Here is a 24,667-nt window from a genome sequence, read left to right on the forward strand (position 1 = left end):
CAAAATAAAATTCCCAATAAGCAAACGTACAAAAAATTGTAATAAAAGTTCTGATTACCCGTTTATATGTCTGTTTGTTAGATTAACGTGATGGCAAGGTTGTTATCAAATGTACTCTTCAGAAGTATTGCACGTGCTCCACAAACTCATTCATTAAGAACTATGATGGTAACTAATAATATTCTTACTTACTTTTTAGTATTCACAAAATTTTCCTATTTGTAATATAATTTAACATTTTGAGTAGGTGCCTGGGTCAATTATGTGATACTCAACGACTGAGCCTAGTGATCAAGACACACATGATGATTTTAAACCTACTGATATGGTTTTAAGTTCTGGGGTTTCTCTAAAAGTTATTGTTTAGAAGGTAGTTTGAATTTGAATGTGTTTTGAGTTTTCAACTTACTAATTTGTTGACAATGTATATAGTTTTGTCGTTATATAGAATGTGGAAGAAAACCCAGTTATGATTTATATGAAGGGAATTCCTGATGCTCCTATGTGTGGATTTAGCTCATTGGCAGTTAAAGTTCTGAAAACCTATAGTAAGTCTTGGTATGTTTTGAAGATCGATAAGTTTTGGGGGTTTTTTTTTTTGGTTATATGATTACTTGTGCTTTTGGCTACTTGCTTGCAGAGGTTCCTTTAAGTGCTAGAAACATATTGGAAAACCCAGAACTAAAGAATGCCGTTAAAGGCTTCAGGTACGAATTATCATTTTGTTGTGCATGCGACATATTTATTTTCTATTATACTAATAATTTGATGTTGATCAACGGTGCAGTCACTGGCCCACATTTCCACAAATATTTATCAATGGGGAGTTCATTGGAGGATCTGATATTATTCTCATCATGCACCAGGTAGACCTTGACATTTTACTTCCTTAGTTTATGTTACATTGTTACGATTTTATTGATAAAAAGGATGTCTGGAATGACTGTTATATGATTCATCCTTTGCAGTCTGGAGAGTTAAAGGATAAGCTCATTCATCTCCTTCCTAAAGTCGACAAAGAAGAGTGAGGATAAGTTAGTCTTCCCGAGAGATTATAATGTGTGTTGGGGTGTGTGTGTTATGTTTTTGTTTCTTGTTACTATTGTTGTTTGTTTTGGGGATTTTTTGATGGCAAATATTCTAGGTATAAGGATAGTGATGTCATCCTTTTGATTTTAGTAAGCAACAATATTAGCTGGAATAATCCATAAGAATGATTTCTTGCTTGTAATAAGTAAGATATATTTATAATCTCTATATCTTTGATGCGGCTCTGTCTATCTCATGAAATCAGAGCCTAAGGAGTGGAACAGTGGACGAACTAGTTGGTAGAGATTAAATGGACTGACTTGCACAAGTGTAGGAGTGAAGTCTTTTATATAAGTGCAGGAGTGAGGAAAGTGTATAACAGTTCACTTTCAAAAATATAAGACTTGAATAAGCTGCTTGCCTACGACCTGGGTCCATCCGACGATTTTTGTTGAGCATATAAGCATTTGCAGTGTGCAAAAAGGTTTGTGTAAATCTTCAGTGCATTATCATATAAGTTATGCAGTAAGCAAAAAGAAGGGTTAACCAATATTACCCCCACTAGACAAGCCAATTAGGATTTCCCCCCATGGAAAATTAGGATCTCCCCCCTAAATACACAAAAAAAAAAGTCAAATTGGGTTGACCAAATTTTTTTCTGTGTGTATTGGGGAGAGACCCTAATTTCCCATCTAGTGGGGAGAAAACCTAATTGGCCTAATTTGCTCACAAGGAGTGGGGGGGGGGGTAACACTAGTTCACCCCCAAAAAAAATTGTGGAATTCTCCTTGTTTCTTACTTCGAAGTTTTTGTGGTTGCTCGACTATTACTTCAAATTTAACAATGTTTATTTGAACAGATGGCTAAGCAGCCATGATCATATCCACAGTCCACTTCCATAACTTCAGCTCAGTCATCCCACTATATTGAACCGAAATTGTATCTTGTTTCTCAAGTCTCTAGTTCCGAATGCCCCCGCTCCACCCCCGCCCCCAATTGATGTACACATTTGAAAGGAAACGACCAACTAGAAGAGAAGCCATTGAATCACTTAGATGCCTACTTTTCAGTGTAATTTAAGAAGAGGGATAACAATAAATATAAGCTTCAGAATGTAGGGTACCTAGTACCTCTATTTGGCCCTCCATTATTTGTTATTTTTAGGTATACAATAATTGCTAGTGAAGCACGACAACAGATCAAATCAGGGATTACATGGCACCATAATTAGAGCCTCAAGTCTTCTAACACCAGAGATAAAAAATTATGTTAGATAAGATCAAGGATATTTAAATACAATTGGTTTAGAAAGGAAATTGGTTCAGTTGTTAATGTTGTAGAACTAACTGTTATATTGTGAAGAAACAAGAGCCAACTCTGCGCGAATGTTTCTATGTTCGATTTGTCATTTGTATCAGCAAACAAATTATAGAAACCCACATAAGTAATAAGAACCACCAGATGTTGCACACCTGGAAATCTCTTGTCAGCTTGTAACACCATTTTAGTATAAAATGATCAAGCATATAATCTGGCCCAAGAACTGGAATGCCTTTTTGGCTTCCCTTAAGCATTTATTCTTGTCATCTCGCGGCCAGTGCTAAATACATGAATTTTTCAGGCAAAAGAGAAGTTAAATCAAGAAGTATATATGTGCACCAACAATGTTAACCAAGCATACATGATCGTCCATAGTATTTACCTCGCCAACGTTGTTCAGCTTATCTCTAACATCTTTTAGCAACTCTAGTGCATCCCCCTCCCATCTGCAAAACTACAGCTCTCTCCCTTCCAAGAACTTCTTAGAAACCTACACAAGAATTATGGACAAAATTCAACTTGGTTAATCTCCATGCTAAGGGGAGCATGGTCAACTCAAGTACTTCCTTTGCTACTAACGAAAGCCCATAAGGTATAAAATCCCATGTTGATCTGCTAATCTATCAGGTTGTGAGTTATTTTACAATTAACAACCAAAGAAGCTGCAGAGAGATGAAGTCATCATGGAAAGCTTTAAATGGCTGTTTGACAATTCCAAAAAGTAGTAGGAGATATACTTAAACTTTTGAATCACTATTCCCCTGAGATGTTATTATCCTCCAAAGCATTCTTGAAAGTAATATTTTAGAGGTATAAGATAATAAAAATATTGGTGTTCTTTGCAAACAATAATACCAGTTACCTTTATCTAAGAGGAGGAGTTACACATGAAATCTGAAAAAGTGCAACTTCGAGATGCAAAAGATTGGTGGCTAGATTTTATTGGCATGATCAGACAGTTATATCATACAAACTACAGAATACAGGGTGCCGACTAAGAAAAGTAGGTAAAACCTTGGGGTGATGATACCAGAGGTCTGGAGATCGAACCCCGCCAGCATCAAAGAGTTATTGATCTCATTTAAAATAGGCTTGCCAATCAAAAACAAAAAATACTATAGAATACAATGCCAAAGCTAGTCAAGCTACTTAAACTACTATAAAAATTATGACATCAGACACATTTTCCATAGTTTCCAGATAGTAGGTCTTTACCCCCTTTACCAAGGTATGAGATAGCTCTTGGGTCTAATTCATGATTCCCACATGAACACTGTGCAAGTATGGCCACACTTAGATGAGATAATGTGATTGCACTGTCGTAGAGAGACCTCCTATTTCAGCATTATGTTTTGACTATGCATGAAATTCAGAGTCTACCGATAAAAAAAGAAAAAAAGTTATAAAGCAATTGAAAGATGGGAAACACAATCATGCTAGATAGTAGACATCATTATAGTTTGCTCACTACTACGACTAGAATATTTATACTTGATCGGAAGTTACAAAATTCCAAGTGCATATAAAGCATTTCTTTGTCTAAAAAAACCGTGTGCATGTAAAGCATTTCCAATACCTGTTTTGCTATCACTTGGCCACCGGAGATATGTGCAAAATATATGTTATAGAAGTGACATAGGAGCACTCTTGCCCGCAAGCTCCTCCAAATATCCTGCATAAGAAGCACCAGGATTGCTAGGTTTTGGAATCACCCAACCTTGTTCGCTAAACCACTCTAGATCTTTTGGGATCACTTCAGCTCGCTTTAATCTAGTTTTTCTGAAATAAGCATCTGCAATAATCAGACATTAGTAACAATCGTAACTTTGTTTCACCTTATACAATTGCCATTACTCACACTAACTTACTAACACATTCAACATATAACCTGGTTTTGTTATTTTATCAATATTTTAGGTGGGGCTAAAATTCTCTAAAACTAATTACTACTAAGAATGCTTAGAAGAAGCAAACAGAAGCTAAGAAATCTCACAAGAAACATTTTCAGATTCTTCCACAATGCATTCCAAAGTTTCGAAAACGAGCTTACTATCAACCAAGTAGTTAATAAACCCTTCAATTTTCGGCTCCCATGTCTCACTATTCTCCAAAGAAGACTCTATTTCTTCTTCACTCCCTTGAGCATTAGAAACTTTCTCACCACACAGTTTCATCGCAACAAATCTCGTTTCTTCCACAATACCCTGGCTTTCACCTGGGTATAGCTTTCTATATCTCTTCCTTTTCTTCATAAGTGGAGGTACACTCGTTGTTGATGATGTTGTGGACTCATTATTAGTATTGGAACACCACGCGGACTGTGGAATAACAAGTGAGTGAACTGAAATGAATGTACTTTCCCGGATGACAACATTGTTCTTTCTTCCCTCCTAATTCCTTTTCCCCAATTCTACATCAATTTTGTTCAAAATTCCAAATATTTCAGTTTTTCAATCCCAAAACATAAGGGTAACTGATTTGCAAGTTTTTTTAGGGCTGTCAATAGATTAGGCCAGGCTCGAAGCCCAATTGAATCCGAACCGATAAAATAGGGACTTAGGACTTAAATATTGCCCGATAACACTATTGGGCTAGTTATGGACATATCCCTCTCCAGTCTGAAAGCTAATGTAGTTTTGTTAGTGTTTCAATTAAATACAAATAATTATTTAACTATTAGATTATATAAAAAGTTGGAGGCTTGGTGGTTAAGTGTTATAGTGCCACACATAGGGCATTGGTTCGAGTCTGGTTACATGTAATCAAGTGAGTGGATCGAACGATCTGGGCAGAGGGGTGGTGGGGGTTATGAGTACAAAAACTAAGTTGGTTGGTTTCTGTCTGTCTGTCCTCATCTATCCCTTTCCCTCTCCTTCTTTTCTTCCCTCTCCCTCTCAATCAAACCGTTAATGTCTCTCTCTCCCCACCCACAAACCCATCTCTCCCTCTCTCTTCTCCATCCTCCGCTCACGCCCCACTGCTTAGCAGTTATCTAGTCTTATAGGACCTAGGCTAGGCCCAAATTCGATAAAGTCCAACAGGACCTAGGCCTGGCTTGGACCTTCTAAATGTAAATATGCTTTGGGCCGGGACCTAGACATAAGTGAGTCTTGTTCAAGTCCGGCCCGTTGAGATCCCTACCTTGCTAATACGAGTCCTGCAATTTGCAATCGACTCAAAATTATATTGAGAAAATATCTCAGGTGAGCAAAATAAAATCCCTAATAAGCAAATAACGTACAAAAAATTGTAACAAAAGTTTTGATTACCCGTTTATATGTCTGTTTGTTAGATTAACGTGATGGCAAGTGATATCCACTTTTACTACGTTAGAGATTGTCTCTCTAATTTGACAAAAGTGCAAATTCAAAGTTTCCTTACTCACAAAATTTCGTGTTCATATAGTTGGAGTAAGATTCGATCTAACCTAAAGTCTAGGACAACTACAACTTGGTTTTTACTCTTAGGGAACTAGTGAGTAAGTTTAAATACTAATACTAGGTTTCTTTTCTACACAAACATAAAAAAATTAAGTTTCAAGTGAATGCAACTAAAACACAATACGATTTACTAAAAGAAAATATGGAGAGTTAATCCTCCTCATGTAAAGTTAACTTTTGTTGTTGATTTTAATAAGTTTATTTTATTCTTCCTAGAACTCATAGACAAGTCTAATAGAAGAAAACTTGATCCCTAACATGTATGGCTCATCTCTAAGCTCATACATGCTAGCAAGTGGAACCGAACCAAAGCAATGACTTATCTCTAAGCTCATCACTTTGATCCCTAACTAGACATTACACCAACTATCATTTTGGGATAGGGTGTAGGTCTAGTTGTTCTTCCTAAACAACTCACCAAACCAACAACAAAAATTTTTCCCTCACATGAGTTTGATTAACTCCCCAAGGGGAAGTTAGCTCATGATCCTTGGGATGAAGGATTACAAGTTAGAAAGTACAAAAAGAGAGAGAGAAAAAGGAAAAAGAAGACTAATTATCTAACTCACTTGCTTTTGATTTATTTTCAACTAAAAGAAAACCAAAGTTTCCTCCATTAAAACTATTACAAGCTTTTCTTACAAAACTCAAAACTAAATAATAAAAATGACTAAGGAACTAAAATAATACAAGATAAGGAAAAGAAGTCAAGGGAGTAAATAGAGTGTCCCCCCCTTGTTTTGTTTTCTTCTCCATTTGATAGAAATCTCATTTCCTCCCATGTGAAACATCAAACCACATTTACTTCATCTTTATCCACCACATTAAAACAAAGTGACACCTTGCCTTTTTTTTCACTATTAACACCTAATCTAATTAATTATATGCAAGGTGTCAACTTTGCACCAATAATTTGTCATTTTTGTCTTGACATGCTCCATGATTGATGACTTATCCAATCTTGCGGGACCGCATAGTGGGTCCTATGTGCAGTCCAGTGGCGGTCCGATCTTTGGGCAATTTTACAACTTCCCGCCTATGCGTAGAGTTCATCGCCCTGATTGTCTGAGCAGCTCACTTATCGCATTCGGAGTCCTGGTTCAAGAGGTAGGAGCTTCAGAAGTTTGATGCTTCTATGCGGATTTGGAATAATTTATATATATGTCGTTCCTCGTGCTTTATCGCAGGTTTAAATAATATTTCCATGTTTACTGCGAATACCTGCAAAAGTATGAAAACATATTTATTTCATGATTATTAAACACATAATTAACCAAATTTATATGTCTCAATGGGGTTTCATAATACGCTTTTGGGTGCTTATCAGCAAGGTTGTTATCAAATGTACTCTTCAGAAGTATTGCACGTGCTCCACAAACTCATTCATTAAGAACTATGATGGTAACTAATAATATTCATACTTACTTTTTAGTATTCACAAAATTTTCCTATTTGTAATATAATTTAACATTTTGAGTAGGTGCCTGGGTCAATTATGAGATACTCAACGACTGAGCCTAGTGATCAAGGCACACATGATGATTTTAAACCAACTGATAAGGTTTCAAGTTCTGGGGTCTCTAAAAGATATTGTTCAGAAGGTAGTTTGTATTTGAATGTGTTTTGAGTTTTCAACTTACTTATTTATTGACAATGTATATAGTTTTGTCGTTATATAGGATGTGGAAGAAAACCCGGTTATGATTTATATGAAGGGAATTCCTGATGCCCCTATGTGTGGATTTAGCTCATTGGCAGTTAAAGTTATGAATACCTATAGTAAGTCTTGGTATGTTTTGAAGATCGATAAGTTTTAGGTTTTTTTTTTTGGTTATATGATTACATGTGCTTTTGGTTACTTGCTTGCAAAGGTTCCTTTGAGTGCTAGAAACATATTGGAAAACTCGGAACTAAAGAATGTCGTTAAAGGCTTTAGGTACGAATTATCATTTTGTTGTGCATGCGACATATTCATTTTCTATTATACTAATAATTTGATGTTGATCAACAGTGCAGTCACTGGCCCACATTTCCACAAATATTTATCAATGGGGAGTTCATTGGAGGATCTGATATTATTCTCGGCATGCACCAGGTAGACCTTGACATTTTACTTTCTTAGTTTGTGTTACATTGTTACGATTTTATTAATAAAAAGGATGTCTGGAATGACTGTTATATGATTCATCCTTTGCAGTCTGGAGAGTTAAAGGATAAGCTCATTCATCTCCTTCCTAAAGTCGACAAAGAAGAGTGAGGATAAGTTAGTCTTCCCGAGAGATTATAAGGTGTGTTGGGGTGTGTGTGTTATGTTTTTATTTCTTGTTACTATTACTGTTTGTTTTGGGGATTTTTTTATGGTAAATATTTTAGGTATAAGGATAGTGATGTTATCCTTTTGATTTTAGTAAGCAACAATATTAGCTGGAATAATCCATAAGAATGATTTCTTGCTTGTAATAAGTAAGATATATTTATAATCTCTATATCTTTGATGCGGCTCTGTCTATCTCATGAAATTAGAGCCTAAGGAGTGGAACAGTGGACGAACTAGTTGGTAGAGATTAAATGGACCGACTTACACAAGTGCAGGAGTGAGGTCTTTTATATAAGTGCAGGAGTGAGGAAAGTGTAGAACAGTTCACTTTCAAAAATATAGGACTTGAATAAGCTGCTTGCCTACGACCTGGGTCCATCCGACGATTTTTGTTGAGCATATAAGCATTTGCAGTGTGCAAAAAGGTTTGTGTAAATCTTCAGTGCATTATCATATAAGTTATGCAGTAAGCAAAAAGAAGGGTTAACCAATATTACCCCCACTAGACAAGCCAATTAGGATTTCCCCCCATGGGAAATTAGGATCTCCCCCCAAAATACACACAAAAAAAAAAGTCAAATTGGGTTGACCAAATTTTTTTTTGTATGTATTGGGGAGAGACCCTAATTTACCATCTAGTGGGGAGAAATCCTAATTGGCTCACTAGAGGGGGGGGGGGGTAACACTAGTTCACACCCAAAAAAAATTGTGGAATTCTCCTTGTTTCTTACTTCGAAGTTTTTGCGGTTGCTCGACTATTGCTTCAAATTTAATGATGTTTATTTGAATAGATGGCTAAGCAGTCATGATCATATCCACAGTCCACTTCCATAACTTCAGCTCAGTCATCCCACTATATTGAACCGAAATTGTATCTTGTTTCTTAAGTCTCTGATTCCGAATGCCACCCAAGCCTTTTCCAATTGATGTACACATTTGAAAGGAAACGACCAGAAGAGAAGCCATTGAATCACTTAGCTGCCTACTTTTCAGTGTAATTTAAGAAGAGGGATAACAATAAATATAAGCTTCATAATGTAGGGTACCTAGTACCTCTAGTTGGCCGTCCATTTTTTGTTATTTTTAGGTATACAATAATTGCGAGTGAAGCACGACAACAGATCAAATCAGGGATTACATGGCACCATAATTAGAGCCTCAAGTCTTCTAACACCAGAGATAAAGAATTATGTTAGATAAGATCAAGGATACTTAAATACAATTGGTTTAGAAAGGAAATTGGTTCAGTTGTTAATGTTGTAGACTAGCTGTTATACTGTGAAGAAATAAGAGCCAACTCTGCCCGAATGGGGTAACACTAGTTCACCCCCAAAAAAAATTGTGGAATTCTCCTTGTTTCTTACTTCGAAGTTTTTGCGGTTGCTCGACTATTGCTTCAAATTTAACGATGTTTATTTGAACAGATGGCTAAGCAGTCATGATCATATCCACAGTCCACTTCCATAACTTCAGCTCAGTCATCCCACTATATTGAACCGAAATTGTATCTTGTTTCTCAAGTCTCGATTCGAATGCCCCCAAGACCAACCCCCCCCCCAATTGATGTACACATTTGAAAGGAAACGACCAACTAGAAGAGAAGCCATTGAATCACTTAGCTGCCTACTTTTCAGTGTAATTTAAGAAGAGGGATAACAATAAATATAAGCTTCATAATGTAGGGTACCTAGTACCTCTAGTTGGCCGTCCATTTTTTGTTATTTTTAGGTATACAATAATTGCTAGTGAAGCACGACAACAGATCAAATCAGGGATTACATGGCACCATAATTAGAGCCTCAAGTCTTCTAACACCAGAGATAAAGAATTATGTTAGATAAGATCAAGGATATTTAAATACAATTGGTTTAGAAAGGAAATTGGTTCAGTTGTTAATGTTGTAGAACTAACTGTTATACTGTGAAGAAATAAGAGCCAACTCTGCGCGAATGTTTCTATGTTCGATTTGTCATTTGTATCAGCAAACAAATTATAGAAACCCACAAAAGTAATAAGAACCACCAGATGTTGCACACGGAAATCTCTTGTCGGCTTGTAACACCATTTCAATTATAAAATGATCAAGCCGTATAATCGCCCAAGAACCGGAATGCCTTTGTTGCTTCCCTTAAGCATTTATTCTTGTCATCTGGCCCGATTGCAAAATACATGAATTTTTCAGGCAAAAAGAGAAGTTAACTCAAGAAGTATATATGTGCACCAAACAATGTTAACCAAGCATACATGATCATCCATAGTATTTACCGCCAACGTTGTTCAACTTATCTCGACATCCTTCAAAGAACTCTAGTGCATCCCCTCCCATCTGCAAAACTCCAGCTCTCTCTCCCTTCCAAGAGCTTCTTAGAAACCTACACAAGAATTATGGACACAATTCAACCTGGTTAATCTCCATGCTAAGCGGAGCATGGTCAACTCAAGTACTTCCGTGCTAGTAATGAAAGCCCATAAGGTATAAAATCCCATGTTGATCCACTAATCTATCAGGTTGTGAGTTAATTTACAAATAATAACAACCAAAGAAGCTACAGAGAGATGAAGACATCATGGAAAGCTTTAAATGGCTGTTTGACAATTCCAAAAAGTAGTAGGAGATATACTTAAACTTTTGAATCACTATTCCCCTGAGATGTTATTATCCTCCAAAGCATTCTTGAAAGTAATATTTTAGAGGTATAAGATAGTAAAAATATTGGTGTTCTTTGCCAATGATAATGCCAGTTACATTTACCTAAGAGGAGGAGTTACAGATGAAATGTGAAAAAGTGCAACTTCGAGATGCAAAAGATTGGTGGCTAGATTTTATTGGCGTGATCAGACAGTTATATCATACAAACTATAGAATGCAGCAGGTGCCGACTAACAAAAGTAGGTAAAACCTTGGGGTGATGATACCGGAGTTCTGGGGCTCGAACCCCGCCAGCATCAAAGAGTTATTGATCTCATTTAAAATAGGCTTGCCAATCAAAAAAAAAAAAAACCTATAGAATACAATGCCAAAGCTAGTCAAGCTACTTAAACTACTATACAAATTATGACATCAAACACGTTTTCCATAGTTTCCAGATAGTAGGTCTTTTCCCCCCTTTACTAAGGTATGAGATAGCTCTTGGGTCTAATTCATGATTCCCACATGAACACTGTGCAAGTATGGCCACACTTAGGCGAGATAATGTGATTTACCTTTGTCGTAGAGAGACCTCCTATTTCAGCATTATGTTTTGACTATGGATGAAATTCAGAGTCTACAGATAAAAAAAGAAAAAAAGTTATAAAGCAAATGAAAGATGGGAAACACAATCATGCTAGATAGTAGACATCATTATAGTTTGCTCACTACTACGACTAGAATACTTATAATTGATCGGAAGTTACAAAATTCCAAGTGCATATAAAGCATTTCTTTGTCTAAAAAAACCATGTGCATGTAAAGCATTTCCAATACCTGTTTTGCTATCACTTGGCCATTGGAGATATGTGCAAAATATATGTTATAGAAGTTACACAGGAACATAGGAGCACTCTTGCCCGCAAGCTCCGCCAAATATCCTGCATAAGAAGCACCATATTCAACATATAACCTGGTTTTGCTATTTTATCAATATTTTTGGTAGGGCTAAAATTCTCTAAAACTAATTACTACTAAGAATGCTTAGAAGATGCAAACAAAAGCTAAGAAATCTGACAAGAAACATCTTCAGATTCTTCCACAATGCATTCCAAAGTTTCGAAAACGAGCTTACTATCAACCAAGTAGTTAATAAACCCTTCAATTTCGGCTCCCATGTCTCACTATTCTCCAAAGAAGACTCTATTTCTTCTTCACTCCCTTGAGCATTAGAAACTTTCTCACTACGCAGTTTCATCGCGACAAACCTCATTTCTTCCACAATACCCTGGCTTTCAACTGGGTATAGCTTTCTATATCTCTTCATTTTCTTCATAAGTGGAGGTACACTCGTTGTTGATGATGTTGTGGACTCATTATTAGTATTGGAACAAGAAAATATCAAACAATTATTTCTATTGAAACCACGTGGACTGTGGAATAACGAGTGAGTGAACTAAAATGGATGTAGTTTCCTGGATGACAACATTATTCTTTCTTCCCTCCTAATTCCTTTTCCCCAATTCTACATCAATTTTGCTCAAAATTCCAAATATTTCAGTTTTTCAAGCCCAAAACATAAGGGTAACTAATTTGCTAGTTTTGTTAGGGCTGTCAATAGATTGGGCCAGACCCGAATCCCAATTGAATCCGAACCGATAAAATAGGGACTTAGGACTTAAATATTGTCTGATAACACTATTGGGCTAGTTCTTGACATATCCCTGTCCAGTCCGAAAACTAATGTAGTTTTGTTAGTGTTTCAATTAAATACAAATAAATATTTAACTATTAGATTATATAAAAAGTTGGAGGCTTGGTGGTTAAGTTTTATAGTGCCACACATAGGGCATGGGTTTGAGTCTGGTTACCTGTAATCAAGTGAACGGATCGAACGATCTGGGCAGAAGGGTTGGGGGAGGGTTATGCGGAAAAAAACTAAGTTGGTTGGTTTTTGTCTGTCTGTCCTCACCTATCCTTTTCCCTCTCATTCCTTTCTTCATTCTCCCTCTCAATCAAACCCTAAATGTCTCTCTTTACCCACCCACAAACCCATCTCTCTCTCTCTCTCTTCTCCGCCCCCTCCCTCCGCTTTGCTTAGTTATCTAGTCTTATAGGACCTAGGCTAGGCCCAAATTCGATAAAGTCCAACAGGACCTAGGCCTGGCTTGGACCTTCTAAATGTAAATATGCTTTGGGCCGGGACCTAGACATAAGTGAGTCTTGTTCAAGTCCGGCCCGTTGAGAGCCCTACCTTGCTGATACGAGTCCTGCAATTTGCAACCGACTCAAAATTATATTGAGAAAATATCGCAGGTGAGCAAAATAAAATTCCCAATAAGCAAACGTACAAAAAATTGTATCAAAAGTTCTGATTACCCGTTTATATGTCTGTTTGTTAGATTAACGTGATGGCAAGGTTGTTATCAAATGTACTCTTTAGAAGTATTGAACGTGCTCCACAAACTCATTCATTAAGAACTATGATGATAACAAATAATATTCTTACTTAGTTTTTAGTATTCACAAAATTTTCCTATTTGTAATATAATTTAACATTTTGAGTAGGTGCCTGGGTCATTTATGAGATGCTCAACGACTGAGCCTACTGATCAAGACACACATGATGATTTTAAACCAACTGATAATGTTTCAAGTTCTGGGGTTTATTTAAAAGATATTGTTCAGAAGGTAGTTTGTATTTGAATGTGTTTTTGAGTTTTCAACTTACTTATTTATTGACAATGTATATAGTTTTGTCGTTATATAGGATGTGGAAAAAAACTCGGTTATGCTTTATATGAAGGGAATTCCTGATGCCCCTATGTGTGGATTTAGCTCATTGGCAGTTAAAGTTATGAATACCTACAATACGTCTTGGTATGTTTTGAAGATCGATAAGTTTTGGGGGTTTTTTTTTTTGGTTATATGATTACATGTGCTTTTGGTTACTTGCTTGCAGAGGTTCCTTTGAGTGCTAGAAACATATTGGAAAACCCGGAACTAAAGAATGGCGTTAAAGGCTTCAGGTACGAATTATCATTTTGTTGTGCATGCGACATATTTATTTTCTATTATACTAATAATTTGATGTTGATCAACAGTGCAGTCACTGGCCCACATTTCCACAAATATTTATCAATGGGGAGTTCATTGGACGATCTGATATTATTCTCATCATGCACCAGGTAGACCTTGATATTTTACTTTCTTAGTTTATGTTACATTGTTACGATTTTATTGATAAAAAGGATGTCTGGAATGACTGTTATATGATTCATCCTTTGCAGTCTGTAGAGTTAAAGGATAAGCTCATTCATCTCCTTCCTAAAGTCGACAAAGAAGAGTGAGGTTAAGTTAGTCTTCCCGAGAGATTACAAGGTGTGTTGGGGTATGTGTGTTATGTTTTTGTTTCTTGTTACTATTGCTGTTTGTTTTGGGGATTTTTTGATGGTAAATATTCTAGGTATACGGATAGTGATGTTATCCTTTTGATTTTAGTAAGCAACAGTATTAGCTGGAATAATCCTTAAGAATGATTTCTTGCTTGTAATAAGTAAGATATATTTATAATCTCTATATCTTTGATGCGGCTCTGTCTATCTCATGAAATTAGAGCCTAATGAGTGGAACAGTGGACGAACTAGTTGGTAGAGATTAAATGGACCGACTTACACAAGTGCAGGAGTGAGGTCTTTTATATAAGTGCAGGAGTGAGGAAAGTGTAGAACAGTTCACTTTCAAAAATATAGGACTTGAATAAGCTGCTTGCCTACGACCTGGGTCCATCAGACGATTTTTGTTGAGTATATAAGCATTTGCAGTGTGCAAAAAGGTTTGTGTAAATCTTCAGTGCATTATCATATAAGTTATGCAGTAAGCAAAAAGAAGGGTTAACCAAAATTACCCCCACTAGACAAGTCAATTAGGATTTCCCCCCTTGGGAAATTAGGATCTCCCCCCTAAATACACACAAAAAAAAAGTCAAATTGGATTGACCAAATTTTGTGTGTGTGTATTGGGGAAAGACCCTAATTTCCCATCTAGTAGGGAGAAATCCTAATTGGCCTAATTAACTCACTGGGGGGGTGGTAACACTAGTTCAAAAAAAAAAAAATTATGGAATTCTCCTTGTTTCTTACTTAGAAGTTTTTTGAATGTAGGGTACCTAGTACCTCTAGTTAGCCCTCCATTTTTGTTATTTTTAGGTATACAATAATTCTTTGGTGAAGCACAACAATGAGATCAAATCGGGGATTACATGGCACCATAATTAGAGCCTCAAGTCTTCTAACACCAGAGATAAAGAATTATGTTAGATAAGATCAAGGATATTTAAATACAATTGGTTTAGAAAGGAAATTGGTTCAGTTGTTAATGTTATAGAACTAACTATTATCTTGTGAAGAATAAAAGAGCCAACTCTCTGTGAATGTTTCTATGTTCGATTTGTCATTTGTATCGACAAACAAATTATAGAAACCCTCAAAAGTAATAAGAACCACCAGATGTTGCACACTGGAAATCTCTTGTCGACTTGTAACACCATTTCAATTATAAAATGCTCAAAGTATAATCTGGCCCAAGAACCGGAATGCCTTTGTTGCTTCCCTTAAGCATTTATTCTTGTCATCTTGCGGCCAGTGCTAAATACATGAATTTTTCAGGCAAAAGAGAAGTTAACTCAAGAAGTATATATGTGCACCAAACAATGTTAACCAAGCATACATGATCGTCCATAGTATTTACCTCGCCAACGTTGTTCAGCTTATCTCTGACATCTTTCAACAACTCTAGTGCATCCCTCTCCCATCTGCAGAACTCCAGCTCTCTCCCTTCCAAGAGCTTCTTAGAAACCTACACAAGAATTATGGACATAATCCAACCTGGTTAATCTCCATGCTAAGGGGAGCATGGTCAACTCAAGTACTTCCATTGCTACTAATGAAAGCCCATAAGGTATAAAATCCCATGTTGATCCGCTAATCTATCAGGTTGTGAGTTATTTTACAAATAACAACCAAAGAAGCTGCAGAGAGATGAAGACATCATGGAAAGCTTTAAATGGTTGTTTGACAATTCCAAAGAGTAGTAGGAGATATACTTAAACTTTTGAATCACTATTCCCCTGAGATGTTATTATCCTCCAAAGCATTCTTGAAAGTAATATTTTAGAGGTATAAGATAATAAAAAATTGGTGTTCTTTGCCAACGATAATACTAGTTACCTTTACCTAAGAGGAGGAGTTACACATGAAATCAGAAAAAGTGCAACTTTGAGATGCAAAAGATTGGTGGCTAGATTTTATTGGCATGATCAGACAGTTATATCATACAAACTATAGAATACAGCAGGTGTCGACTAACAAAAGTAGGTAAAACCTTAGGGTGATGATACCAGAGGTTTGGGGCTCGAACCCCGCCAGCATCAAAGAGTTATTGATCTCATTTAAAATAGGCTTGCCAATCAAAAACAAAAAAAAAAACTATAGAATACAATGCCAAAGCTAGTCAAGCTACTTAAACTACTATACAAATTATGACATCACACACATTTTCCATAGTTTCCAGATAGTAGGTCTTTTCCCCCGTTTAGCAAGGTATGAGATAGCTCTTGGGTCAAATTCATGATTCCCACATGAACATTAGCAAGTATGGCCACACTTAGGCGAGATAATGTGATTTGCTTGTCGTAGAGAGACCTCCTATTTCAGCATTATGTTTTGACTATGGATGAAATTCAGAGTCTACCGATAAAAAAGAAAAAAAAAGTTATAAAGCAAATGAAAGATGGGAAACACAATCATGCTAGATAGTAGACATCATTATAGTTTGCTCACTACTACGACTAGAATACTTATACTTGATCGGAAGTTACAAAATTCCAAGTGCATATAAAGCATTTCTTTGTCTAAAAAAACCATGTGCATGTAAAACATTTCCAACACCTGTTTTGCTATAACTTGGCCACCGGAGATATGTGCAAAATATATGTTATAGAAGTGACACAGGAACATAGGAGCACTCTTGCCCGCAAGCTCCACCAAATATCCTGCATAAAAAGCACCAGGATTGCTAGGTTCTGGAATCACGCAACCTTGTTGGCTAAACCACTCTAGATCTTTTGAGATCACTTGACTTGCTCTAATCCAGTTTTTTTGAAATAAGCATCGCAATAATTAGACATTAGTAACAATCGTAACTTTGTTTCACCTTATACAATTACCATTACTCACACTAACTTACTAACACATTCAACATATAACTTTGGTTTTGTTATTTTATCAATATTTTAGGTGGGGCTAAAATTCTCTAAAACTAATTACTACTAAGAATGCTTAGAATATGCAAAACGGAACTAAGAAATCTCACAAGAAACATCTTGATTCTTCCACAATGCATTCCAAAGTTTCGAAAACGAGCTTACTATCAACCAAGTAGTTAATAAACCCTTCAATTTTTGGCTCCCATGTCTCACTATTCTCCAAAGAAGACTCTATTTCTTCTTCACTCCCTTGAGCATTAGAAACTTTCTCACTACACAGTTTCATTGTGACAAATCTCATTTCTTCCACAATACCCTGGCTTTCACCTGGGTATAGCTTTCTATATCTCTTCATTTTCTTCATAAGTGGAGGCACACTCGTTGTTGATGATGTTGTGGACTCATTATTAGTATTGGAACAAGAAAATATCAAACAGTTATTTCTGTTGAAACCACGCGGACTGAGGAATAACGAGTGAGTGAACTGAAATGGATGTAGTTTCCCGGATGACAACATTGTTCTTTCTTCCCTCCTAATTCCTTTTCCCCAATTCAACATCAATTTTGTTCGAAATTCCAAATATTTCAGTTTTTCAAACCCAAAATATAAGGGTAACTGATTTGCTAGTTTTGTTAGGGTTGTCAATAGATTGGGCCAGGCCCGAAGCCCAATTGAATCCGAACCGATAAAATAGGGACTTAGGACTTAAATATTTTCCAATAACACTATTGGGCTAGTTCTTGACATATCCCTGTCCGGTCCGAAAACTAATGTAGTTTTGTTAGTGTTTCAATTAAATACAAATAAATATTTAACTATTAGATTATATAAAAAGTTGGAGGCTTGGTGGTTAAGTGTTATAGTGCCACATAGGGCATGGGTTCGAGTCTGGTTACATGTAATCAAGTGAGCAGATCGAACGACCCGGGCAGAAGGCGGGGAGGGGGGTATGCGTACAAAATCTAAGTTGGTTGGTTTCTGTCTGTCTGTCCTCATCTATCCTTTTCCCTCTCCCTCCTTTCTTCCCTCTCCCTCTCAATCAAACCCTAAATGTCTCTCTCTCTCCCACCCACAAACCCATCTCTCCCTCTCTCTTCTCCACCCTCCGCTCACGCCCCACTGCTTAGCAGTTATCTAGTCTTATAGGACCTAAGCTAGGCTCAAATTCGATAAAGTCCAACAGGACCTAGGCCTGGCTTGGACCTTCTAAATGTAAATATGCTTTGGGCCGGGACCTAGACATAAGTGAGTCTTGTTCAAGTCCGGCCCGTTGAGAGCCCTACCTTGTTGATACGAGTCCTGCAATTTGCAACCGACTCAAAATTATATTGAGAAAATATCTCAGGTGAGCAAAATAAAATTCCCAATAAGCAAACGTTCAAAAAATTGTAATAAAAGTTCTGATTACCCGTTTATGTCTGTTTGTTAGATTAACGTGATGGCAAGGTTGTTATCAAATGTACTCTTCAGAAGTATTGCACGTGCTCCACAAACTCATTCATTAAGAACTATGATGGTAACTAATAATATTCTTACTTACTTTTTGGTATTCACAAAATTTTCCTATTTGTAATATAATTTAACATTTTGAGTTGGTGCCTGGGTCATTTATGAGATACTCAACGACTGAGCCTAGTGATCAAGACACACATGATGATTTTAAACCAACTGATAAGGTTTCAAGTTCTGGGGTTTCTCTAAAATATATTGTTAGAAGGTAGTTTGTATTTGAATATGTTTTGAGTTTTCAACTTATTTATTGACAATGTATATAGTTTTGTCGTTATATAGGATGTGGAAGAAAACCCGGTTATGATTTATATGAAGGGAATTCCCCTATGTGTGGATTTAGCTCATTGGCAGTTAAAGTTCTGAATACCTACAGTAACTCTTGGTATGTTTTGAAGATCGATTTTTTTTTGGTTATATGATTACATGCTTGCAGAGGTTCCTTTGAGTGCTAGAAACATATTGGAAAACCCGGAACTAAAGAATGGCGTTAAAGGCTTCAGGTACGAATTATCATTTTGTTGTGCATGCGACATATTTATTTTCTATTATACTAATAATTTGATGTTGATCAACGGTGCAGTCACTGGCCCACATTTCCACAAATATTTATCAATGGGGAGTTCATTGGAGGATCTGATATTATTGTCAGCATGCACCAAGTAGACCTTGACATTTTACTTTCTTAGTTTGTGTTACATTGTTACGATTTTATTGATAAAAAGGATGTCTGGAATGACTGTTATATGATTCATCCTTTGCAGTCTGGAGAGTTAAAGGATAAGCTCATTCATCTCCTTCCTAAAGTCGACAAAGAAGAGTGAGGATAAGTTAGTCTTCCCGAGAGATTACAAGGGCGTGTTGGGGTGTGTGTGTGTTATGTTTTTGTTTCTTGTTACTATTGCTGTTTGTTTTGGGGATTTTTTGATGGTAAATATTCTAGGTATAAGGATAGTGATGTTATCCTTTTGATTTTAGTAAGCAACAGTATTAGCTGGAATAATCCATAAGAATGATTTCTTGCTTGTAATAAGTAAGATATATTTATAATCTCTATATCTTTGATGTGGCTCTGTCTATCTCCTGAAATCAGAGTCTAGTTTGAAAATTTATATTCTGATCTCAATAGTGTCGACTGGTTCTTTACCTTCGAATATGGCAAAGACTAGTGTAAGGAAATGCTCTCAACAAACTTTGGATCTTTGATTGAAAATAAATACTGATATTACTTATATGGAAGAGCTAAATACTCAATTAATGCATTCATATTTAAGGAAACTTGTTGTTAAGTATCCGATTGTAACTGTAAATTCATTGGAAGGTTATTCTATATATTCTTTGTAGCTGAGTTCATTGCAAGTTTGCAACTAATACGCCAATTATTTCTGTGAGTGTGAAAATTTAATTGTTTGGTTTGTAGAATAAAATGAACAGAAATAAAAAGAGGGAAATGTTAGGGATAAGATTGGCCCTGATTATCGAATTTAATGGCTGGAATAATCCTTTCCCTGTTTGTACGGTTGATTCAAACAATTGTATGCAACACATTTGACACTGGAGCCCTGATTGCTTAAACACTTGTCTAATTACTTGTGTAATTGAGTGTTTGTGTAACAATATGGGAACAAAACATTAGATACATATGGCTTTGTAAAATGATTCCATCACTTAATTTCAGAACTAGTTTATTTAGTAAACAAGTGAATAGCCTTTAGTTTCTTAGGTTGAATAAAACCGAGTGATTCAACCTATTTTTTTGTTAGAACTTAAGGTTGATAGGAATGGCATCTTTTGTGAGAGGGGTGGGTCTGAATGCTTTCCCGTTAGTATTTGCGACAGAACATACTGATTTGCAGCCTCAGTGTAGTGTGTAGTGTGTACCATCCCAATTCACATATTTACTACTATCGTTACACCCTTTAGCTGTCACCGAGCTTCCGTTCAAACTCTTTGTTTGTCAGCATGAGATCCGACTGTCATAATTCAGTGGTGGACCTCCATATCCACAATACTACACCAGAAATGGCCAAAAACGACGGAAAAAACCGTCTTAAATCGAGATTTACGACGGAAAATAGTGTCCCAGAGTCCGTCGCGTATAGCCCTGTCGTTAATATTAACGACGGGAAATAGAGTAGTAAGTTGAATTAGAATTGCGACGGACTTGAGACAGTTTTTGCCGTCGTTAATATTAGGACACTTGAAACCGTCGCAAATTAAATTTTGTGTTGTAATCGATGTTTTCATAACTAGAACTCGTCCAACCGTCGTGAATTTGTGTCCTAACTTAGGACGTGCATTTCCGTCACCATTTCATTTTAGGGAAATCAATTAACGACCCGGTTCCCCGTCGTATTTGTTTAAAGTAATTTTTTTTTTATATACAATTTGTTTTCCCCTTGCTAAATGATATCTGATTTGAGGTTCTCAATTAATAAAATCAATTACACAAACAACATACTAAAACAACCTATTTCAAAAATTGATATATAATACATTGAAAATTTCCAAAAGTTACAATGTTTTCAAGCTTTTTGATTGCCAACAACTATATATACAACTCATGTATAAACAATCAATGACACTGTTACATATAGCTGAACTGAGTTGAGATCACAAGATAGGCTTAGGCCACTTCATGTTGACAAAATCAAACAAATGAAGATAAAATCAACCTGGTGATCTGCATCCTTCCAAAGTGTTAGTCTCTCTTTGTTCCAGCAAGACCCGAAATAAGGTATACGAAATACACAAGACGTAATATGCTATACTACGCATGAAAAATGAGTACTGATGATTTCTTGTGGTCTTTGTGCTCCTGCGAACATGTAGATGAAATCATATTATTAGTTATATAAACTCAAGGCATCAATAGGTGAAACATCTGTGTGCATGAAAAGAATACCAAGTCAAATAGGGCAAAGTACTACCAAAATTATTTCTAATTTTCTACAAAGCGATAAGTGCATCTACACTTTAAGGATGTCTAACTTTACAAGGAGTCATTAATAACATATGAAAGGAAAGTTCAAAAACAAAAAAGAGAGAACTGTCTCAGTGTGGAGTTATATTATAAGTATCCCTCAAAGAAGGCACCCATGCACCCCCATGTATAATGTACGTACTCGGGCACTCATTTCAGTAATGGATGCTCATTTCAGTAATGAATGGAAAATAATACAAGGAAAAAAAACATCTGAGAGCAGTTACGCACGAATATCCCGAGTCATCACAGATTGGTAAAATAAGCGAGGATTCCAATCCAAAAATAAAGGTAGGAAAACCTTATCCATTTCATCTAAAAACATAAAAAGAAATTCCTCATACAAACTCAAACAAAATCAAGAAGTAGATGACCAACACTGCCTCTGCTTTGTTCGAAATATAAGATCGAGTCAAATCTCGAAGCACATCCAACATTTCATTGAAGGTAACTTTCCCATTGCAATTCAGATCATAAACCTTGAAAATAACTATAACAAACAATTGTTAGAAAACAATAAAATCTCTTGACTTAAACCAAACACGAGCACTTAACTTTGAGCACATTTATACAAACGACCGAAGTTTCAACTATCAACTTAACTAATTTATATCAAAGATTGCATCTAACTTACTTTGAGCATAAGTAAAGGCTAGTGGGAGACTGTAACTCAGCAAGATTCAAGTAGCAAGAAGCTTTTGTATGTCCTTCTGCAGCACCAAAAGAAATGCATTAGTCATAAAAATGAATATGGGTATATAGCATGTGCTATTTTTCTCTTTTTATTAATTTTACTACTCAATAATGTAAGAACTCGAAAACACCCTGTCCACAAACATTCCACTTAGATGCAAGCTGGTACAGTGAGGTACTAATGAACAACAAATGTTAGAACTTAGATTTGGCCAGCTCTATGGACCTAAATGCAGAAATTGAGTAAACAAGGTTCTACATTTCGGTTATGCAAGGTTTAAGCCTCCCTGCCTCCTATGTCTTATCATCGTCACTCACCGGTGGCGGCTCAAAAAGTGCAAATATGCTTTTAGGAATATTTTACCTTTCAGGAATAAATCTGAACAGTTATGTTGAGCGATTCTGAGAACAAAACGAAAAAAGATAAAAATATAAAAAATAAAACACCGATAAAAAAGCTGTTAATCATTCAAGTATGTGTTCTTGATTATTGACTTCTTACTGAGAGTTTTCTTCTACCTCGAGCTTAGAATCACTAGGATATTAACATGTTGCCGATTAAGATGTCCCAAAGAGAGATTGAAGCTCTAATGCTCCACGAAGCTTCGAAATACTGAAGCTTAGCTTGTTTTGGAAAACACGGTCATCAACTCCCTTATCCTTTGTATTGAAATCGATAGTTTAGTCACAAATTCAGTTTTACTAAGAACACGACAAATTCACTTCTCATCTTCTCTATTGTGCGTACTCGTACTCGAGTTACTTAGGTTGGCGAATACTGGTGTTATCTTTGCTATAGTGTTATATTATAAGTGGTATGTTGCGCATAATAGGAGTAAGCGAAGTGAACAACTTGAAAACATTTAATGTATTGTATTATAGTCAATTGAGTCGCTTTAAAAAGAAAGGGTCTTGCAACATTGAGAACATGGTTTAGAAAATATTATTGCGACAACTTGGTCTTTGCAACCGAAAAGCCGTAATGACAACGGTATTCACAGATTAAATTAAATGCATCATGTTTCTACCAACCTAGCATACATAGTCTTAAGAATGTCAATCGATTACCTCTTGATTCTTGAAATGCTTTTTAAGAGTAACATGAAGCGTACCTCAATTTGGAAAGGAGAGGTCGTGGGAGGGTATCTTTCCACAACCTTACCATTTTTGTCAACCAAGAATTTCTCAAAATTCCATTTGATCAGTCACCCGTAAAACCCTCCCCGCACTAGACTTGAGAACCGATATTTGGAGCAAGCTTGGTCCGTTCACATCAACCTATAAAATTTAAAGAACACTAAGCAAGTCTTGTTCAATGAGTGTTTGCATGGGAATCGTTAGCAATTGACACACCTTGTCAAAAAAATAGGGAACTCTGCTTTACATCTTGTACAAACAAACTGCTTAATCTCGAATTTGAACCGGCTCTCTTGACCACCAAACTGGTTGCAAGGAAAAGCCAGAATCTCAAGTCCTACATATGTAAAGGTAGATTTTGAGACAAACCAGAAATGCAAAACTAGAGAGAGAGAGAGAGAGAGAGAGAGAGAGAGAGATAGAGAGATCAAATTTAGAATACGGGTAAAAGAAATTAGGGGTTTGACTTAATTACCTGGCATAAGGAGTCATCTTCATGTGACAACTAAGAGAGTAACTTTTGCTAATATATAGATTCCTCTTTCCTACTTTTATATGTACTATTAAGATAGTTGTTTACCAAAAGCGTGAAGGAGGATTGCAGTTTATGTCGGATATTGATAATGAATATGTTCACATAAATAAAAACTTTACAAACTAATACCTAAAAATCCACAACACAAATTAAACATGCTACATAATCGGAAAATTTCTCATCAACCACCTTGAACGAAAACAGACGTATCTTTCTCAATATAGTTTGGAAAGAGACAAATCCAATTAGGTTTGAAACTAGACTCATAGAACTACAACTTACCTTAAGACCTTGAAAGCTAAATTTTATTCAGAAAATCACAGACGTTGACAGAACCTGCTGAACTGTCAGCTCGAGAACTAATTCATCACTCTGAAGTAAAACAGTCATAACTATCACTATATAACTTAGAATGGAACAAACCAAAATGGATATAAAACTGCACTCGAAATTCTACAGCTTCTGTTCAGACCAACCAAGCAAATTCCACATAAAACTTTTAATGAAGCCGACTAAACACAGAACATGGGCTGGAAAATCCTAGTTAACATAGCTGTGCTAAAACAGTTGTATCTTTTTCTATATATATTGGATTGAAACAAATCCAATTGGATATCAAAGTTAAGTAAGAGTTCTACAACTTCTATTTGAACCTCAAAACGTAGTTCCTACTCACAAATCCACACAAGTCAGCACAATAGACCACAAAAAGGAAAGACAAACAAAACTAAGTTATCCTATTTGTCATAATTTCAAACTCTACAAACCCAAGTTTCTAAGTTTTAGAAACATATCAACCCCAAACATGA

The 24,667-nt window shown here is 36.1% G+C and overlaps 5 protein-coding genes, 1 long non-coding RNA gene and 2 pseudogenes across 7 annotated transcripts; 4 read left to right on the forward strand and 4 right to left on the reverse strand.

Moving 5' to 3' along the window:
- The first annotated feature begins 75 nt into the window (after positions 1-75).
- On the forward strand, positions 76-1,253 carry LOC147490886 (monothiol glutaredoxin-S15, mitochondrial-like; annotated as a pseudogene). The gene is made up of 6 exons (XR_015198967.1): positions 76-168; positions 248-370; positions 449-548; positions 641-707; positions 788-866; positions 969-1,253. The product of XR_015198967.1 is annotated as a monothiol glutaredoxin-S15, mitochondrial-like (transcript).
- Positions 1,254-2,533: 1,280 nt separating this feature from the next.
- LOC147490887 (putative inactive heme oxygenase 2, chloroplastic) lies at positions 2,534-5,204 on the reverse strand (annotated as a pseudogene).
- Positions 5,205-7,265: 2,061 nt separating this feature from the next.
- Positions 7,266-8,284, forward strand: LOC147490888 (monothiol glutaredoxin-S15, mitochondrial-like). Its single transcript, XM_086566041.1, has 5 exons — positions 7,266-7,390; positions 7,469-7,582; positions 7,661-7,725; positions 7,806-7,884; positions 7,987-8,284. The coding sequence occupies exons 1-5, from the start codon at positions 7,325-7,327 to the stop codon at positions 8,044-8,046; spliced, it is 384 nt and encodes a 127-aa protein (XP_086422167.1). The 5' UTR covers positions 7,266-7,324; the 3' UTR covers positions 8,047-8,284.
- A 2,119-nt stretch (positions 8,285-10,403) lies between these two features.
- LOC147490889 (putative inactive heme oxygenase 2, chloroplastic) lies at positions 10,404-12,062 on the reverse strand. The gene is made up of 3 exons (XM_086567134.1): positions 11,894-12,062; positions 11,573-11,676; positions 10,404-10,478 (listed from the first exon to the last, which is right to left on the reverse strand). The coding sequence occupies exons 1-3, from the start codon at positions 12,060-12,062 to the stop codon at positions 10,404-10,406; spliced, it is 348 nt and encodes a 115-aa protein (XP_086423260.1).
- A 1,084-nt stretch (positions 12,063-13,146) lies between these two features.
- LOC147490890 (monothiol glutaredoxin-S15, mitochondrial-like) lies at positions 13,147-14,174 on the forward strand. Its single transcript, XM_086566040.1, has 6 exons — positions 13,147-13,220; positions 13,303-13,426; positions 13,506-13,619; positions 13,700-13,764; positions 13,845-13,923; positions 14,026-14,174. Exons 1-6 carry the CDS (start codon positions 13,147-13,149, stop codon positions 14,083-14,085), a joined length of 516 nt encoding a protein of 171 aa, XP_086422166.1. The 3' UTR covers positions 14,086-14,174.
- A 1,126-nt stretch (positions 14,175-15,300) lies between these two features.
- Positions 15,301-17,355, reverse strand: LOC147490891 (putative inactive heme oxygenase 2, chloroplastic). Its single transcript, XM_086567136.1, is given in 5 exon segments — positions 15,301-15,381; positions 15,485-15,592; positions 16,684-16,874; positions 16,877-16,920; positions 17,120-17,355. Coding segments are annotated over 5 exon segments (660 nt in total).
- Positions 17,356-18,798: 1,443 nt separating this feature from the next.
- On the forward strand, positions 18,799-19,562 carry LOC147490892 (monothiol glutaredoxin-S15, mitochondrial-like). Its single transcript, XM_086566392.1, is given in 5 exon segments — positions 18,799-18,832; positions 18,835-18,885; positions 18,947-19,013; positions 19,094-19,172; positions 19,275-19,562. Coding segments are annotated over 5 exon segments (276 nt in total). The 5' UTR covers positions 18,799-18,813; the 3' UTR covers positions 19,335-19,562.
- A 2,326-nt stretch (positions 19,563-21,888) lies between these two features.
- Positions 21,889-23,389, reverse strand: LOC147490893 (uncharacterized). The gene is made up of 3 exons (XR_015198602.1): positions 23,299-23,389; positions 22,128-22,203; positions 21,889-21,983 (listed from the first exon to the last, which is right to left on the reverse strand). It is a non-coding gene; the product is annotated as an uncharacterized LOC147490893 (long non-coding RNA).
- Between the last annotated feature and the right edge of the window lie 1,278 nt (positions 23,390-24,667).

The sequence above is a fragment of the Coptis chinensis genome, chromosome 6 (genome assembly GCF_015680905.1).
Source record: "Coptis chinensis isolate HL-2020 chromosome 6, ASM1568090v1, whole genome shotgun sequence".
Taxonomy (NCBI): Eukaryota; Viridiplantae; Streptophyta; class Magnoliopsida; order Ranunculales; family Ranunculaceae; genus Coptis; species Coptis chinensis.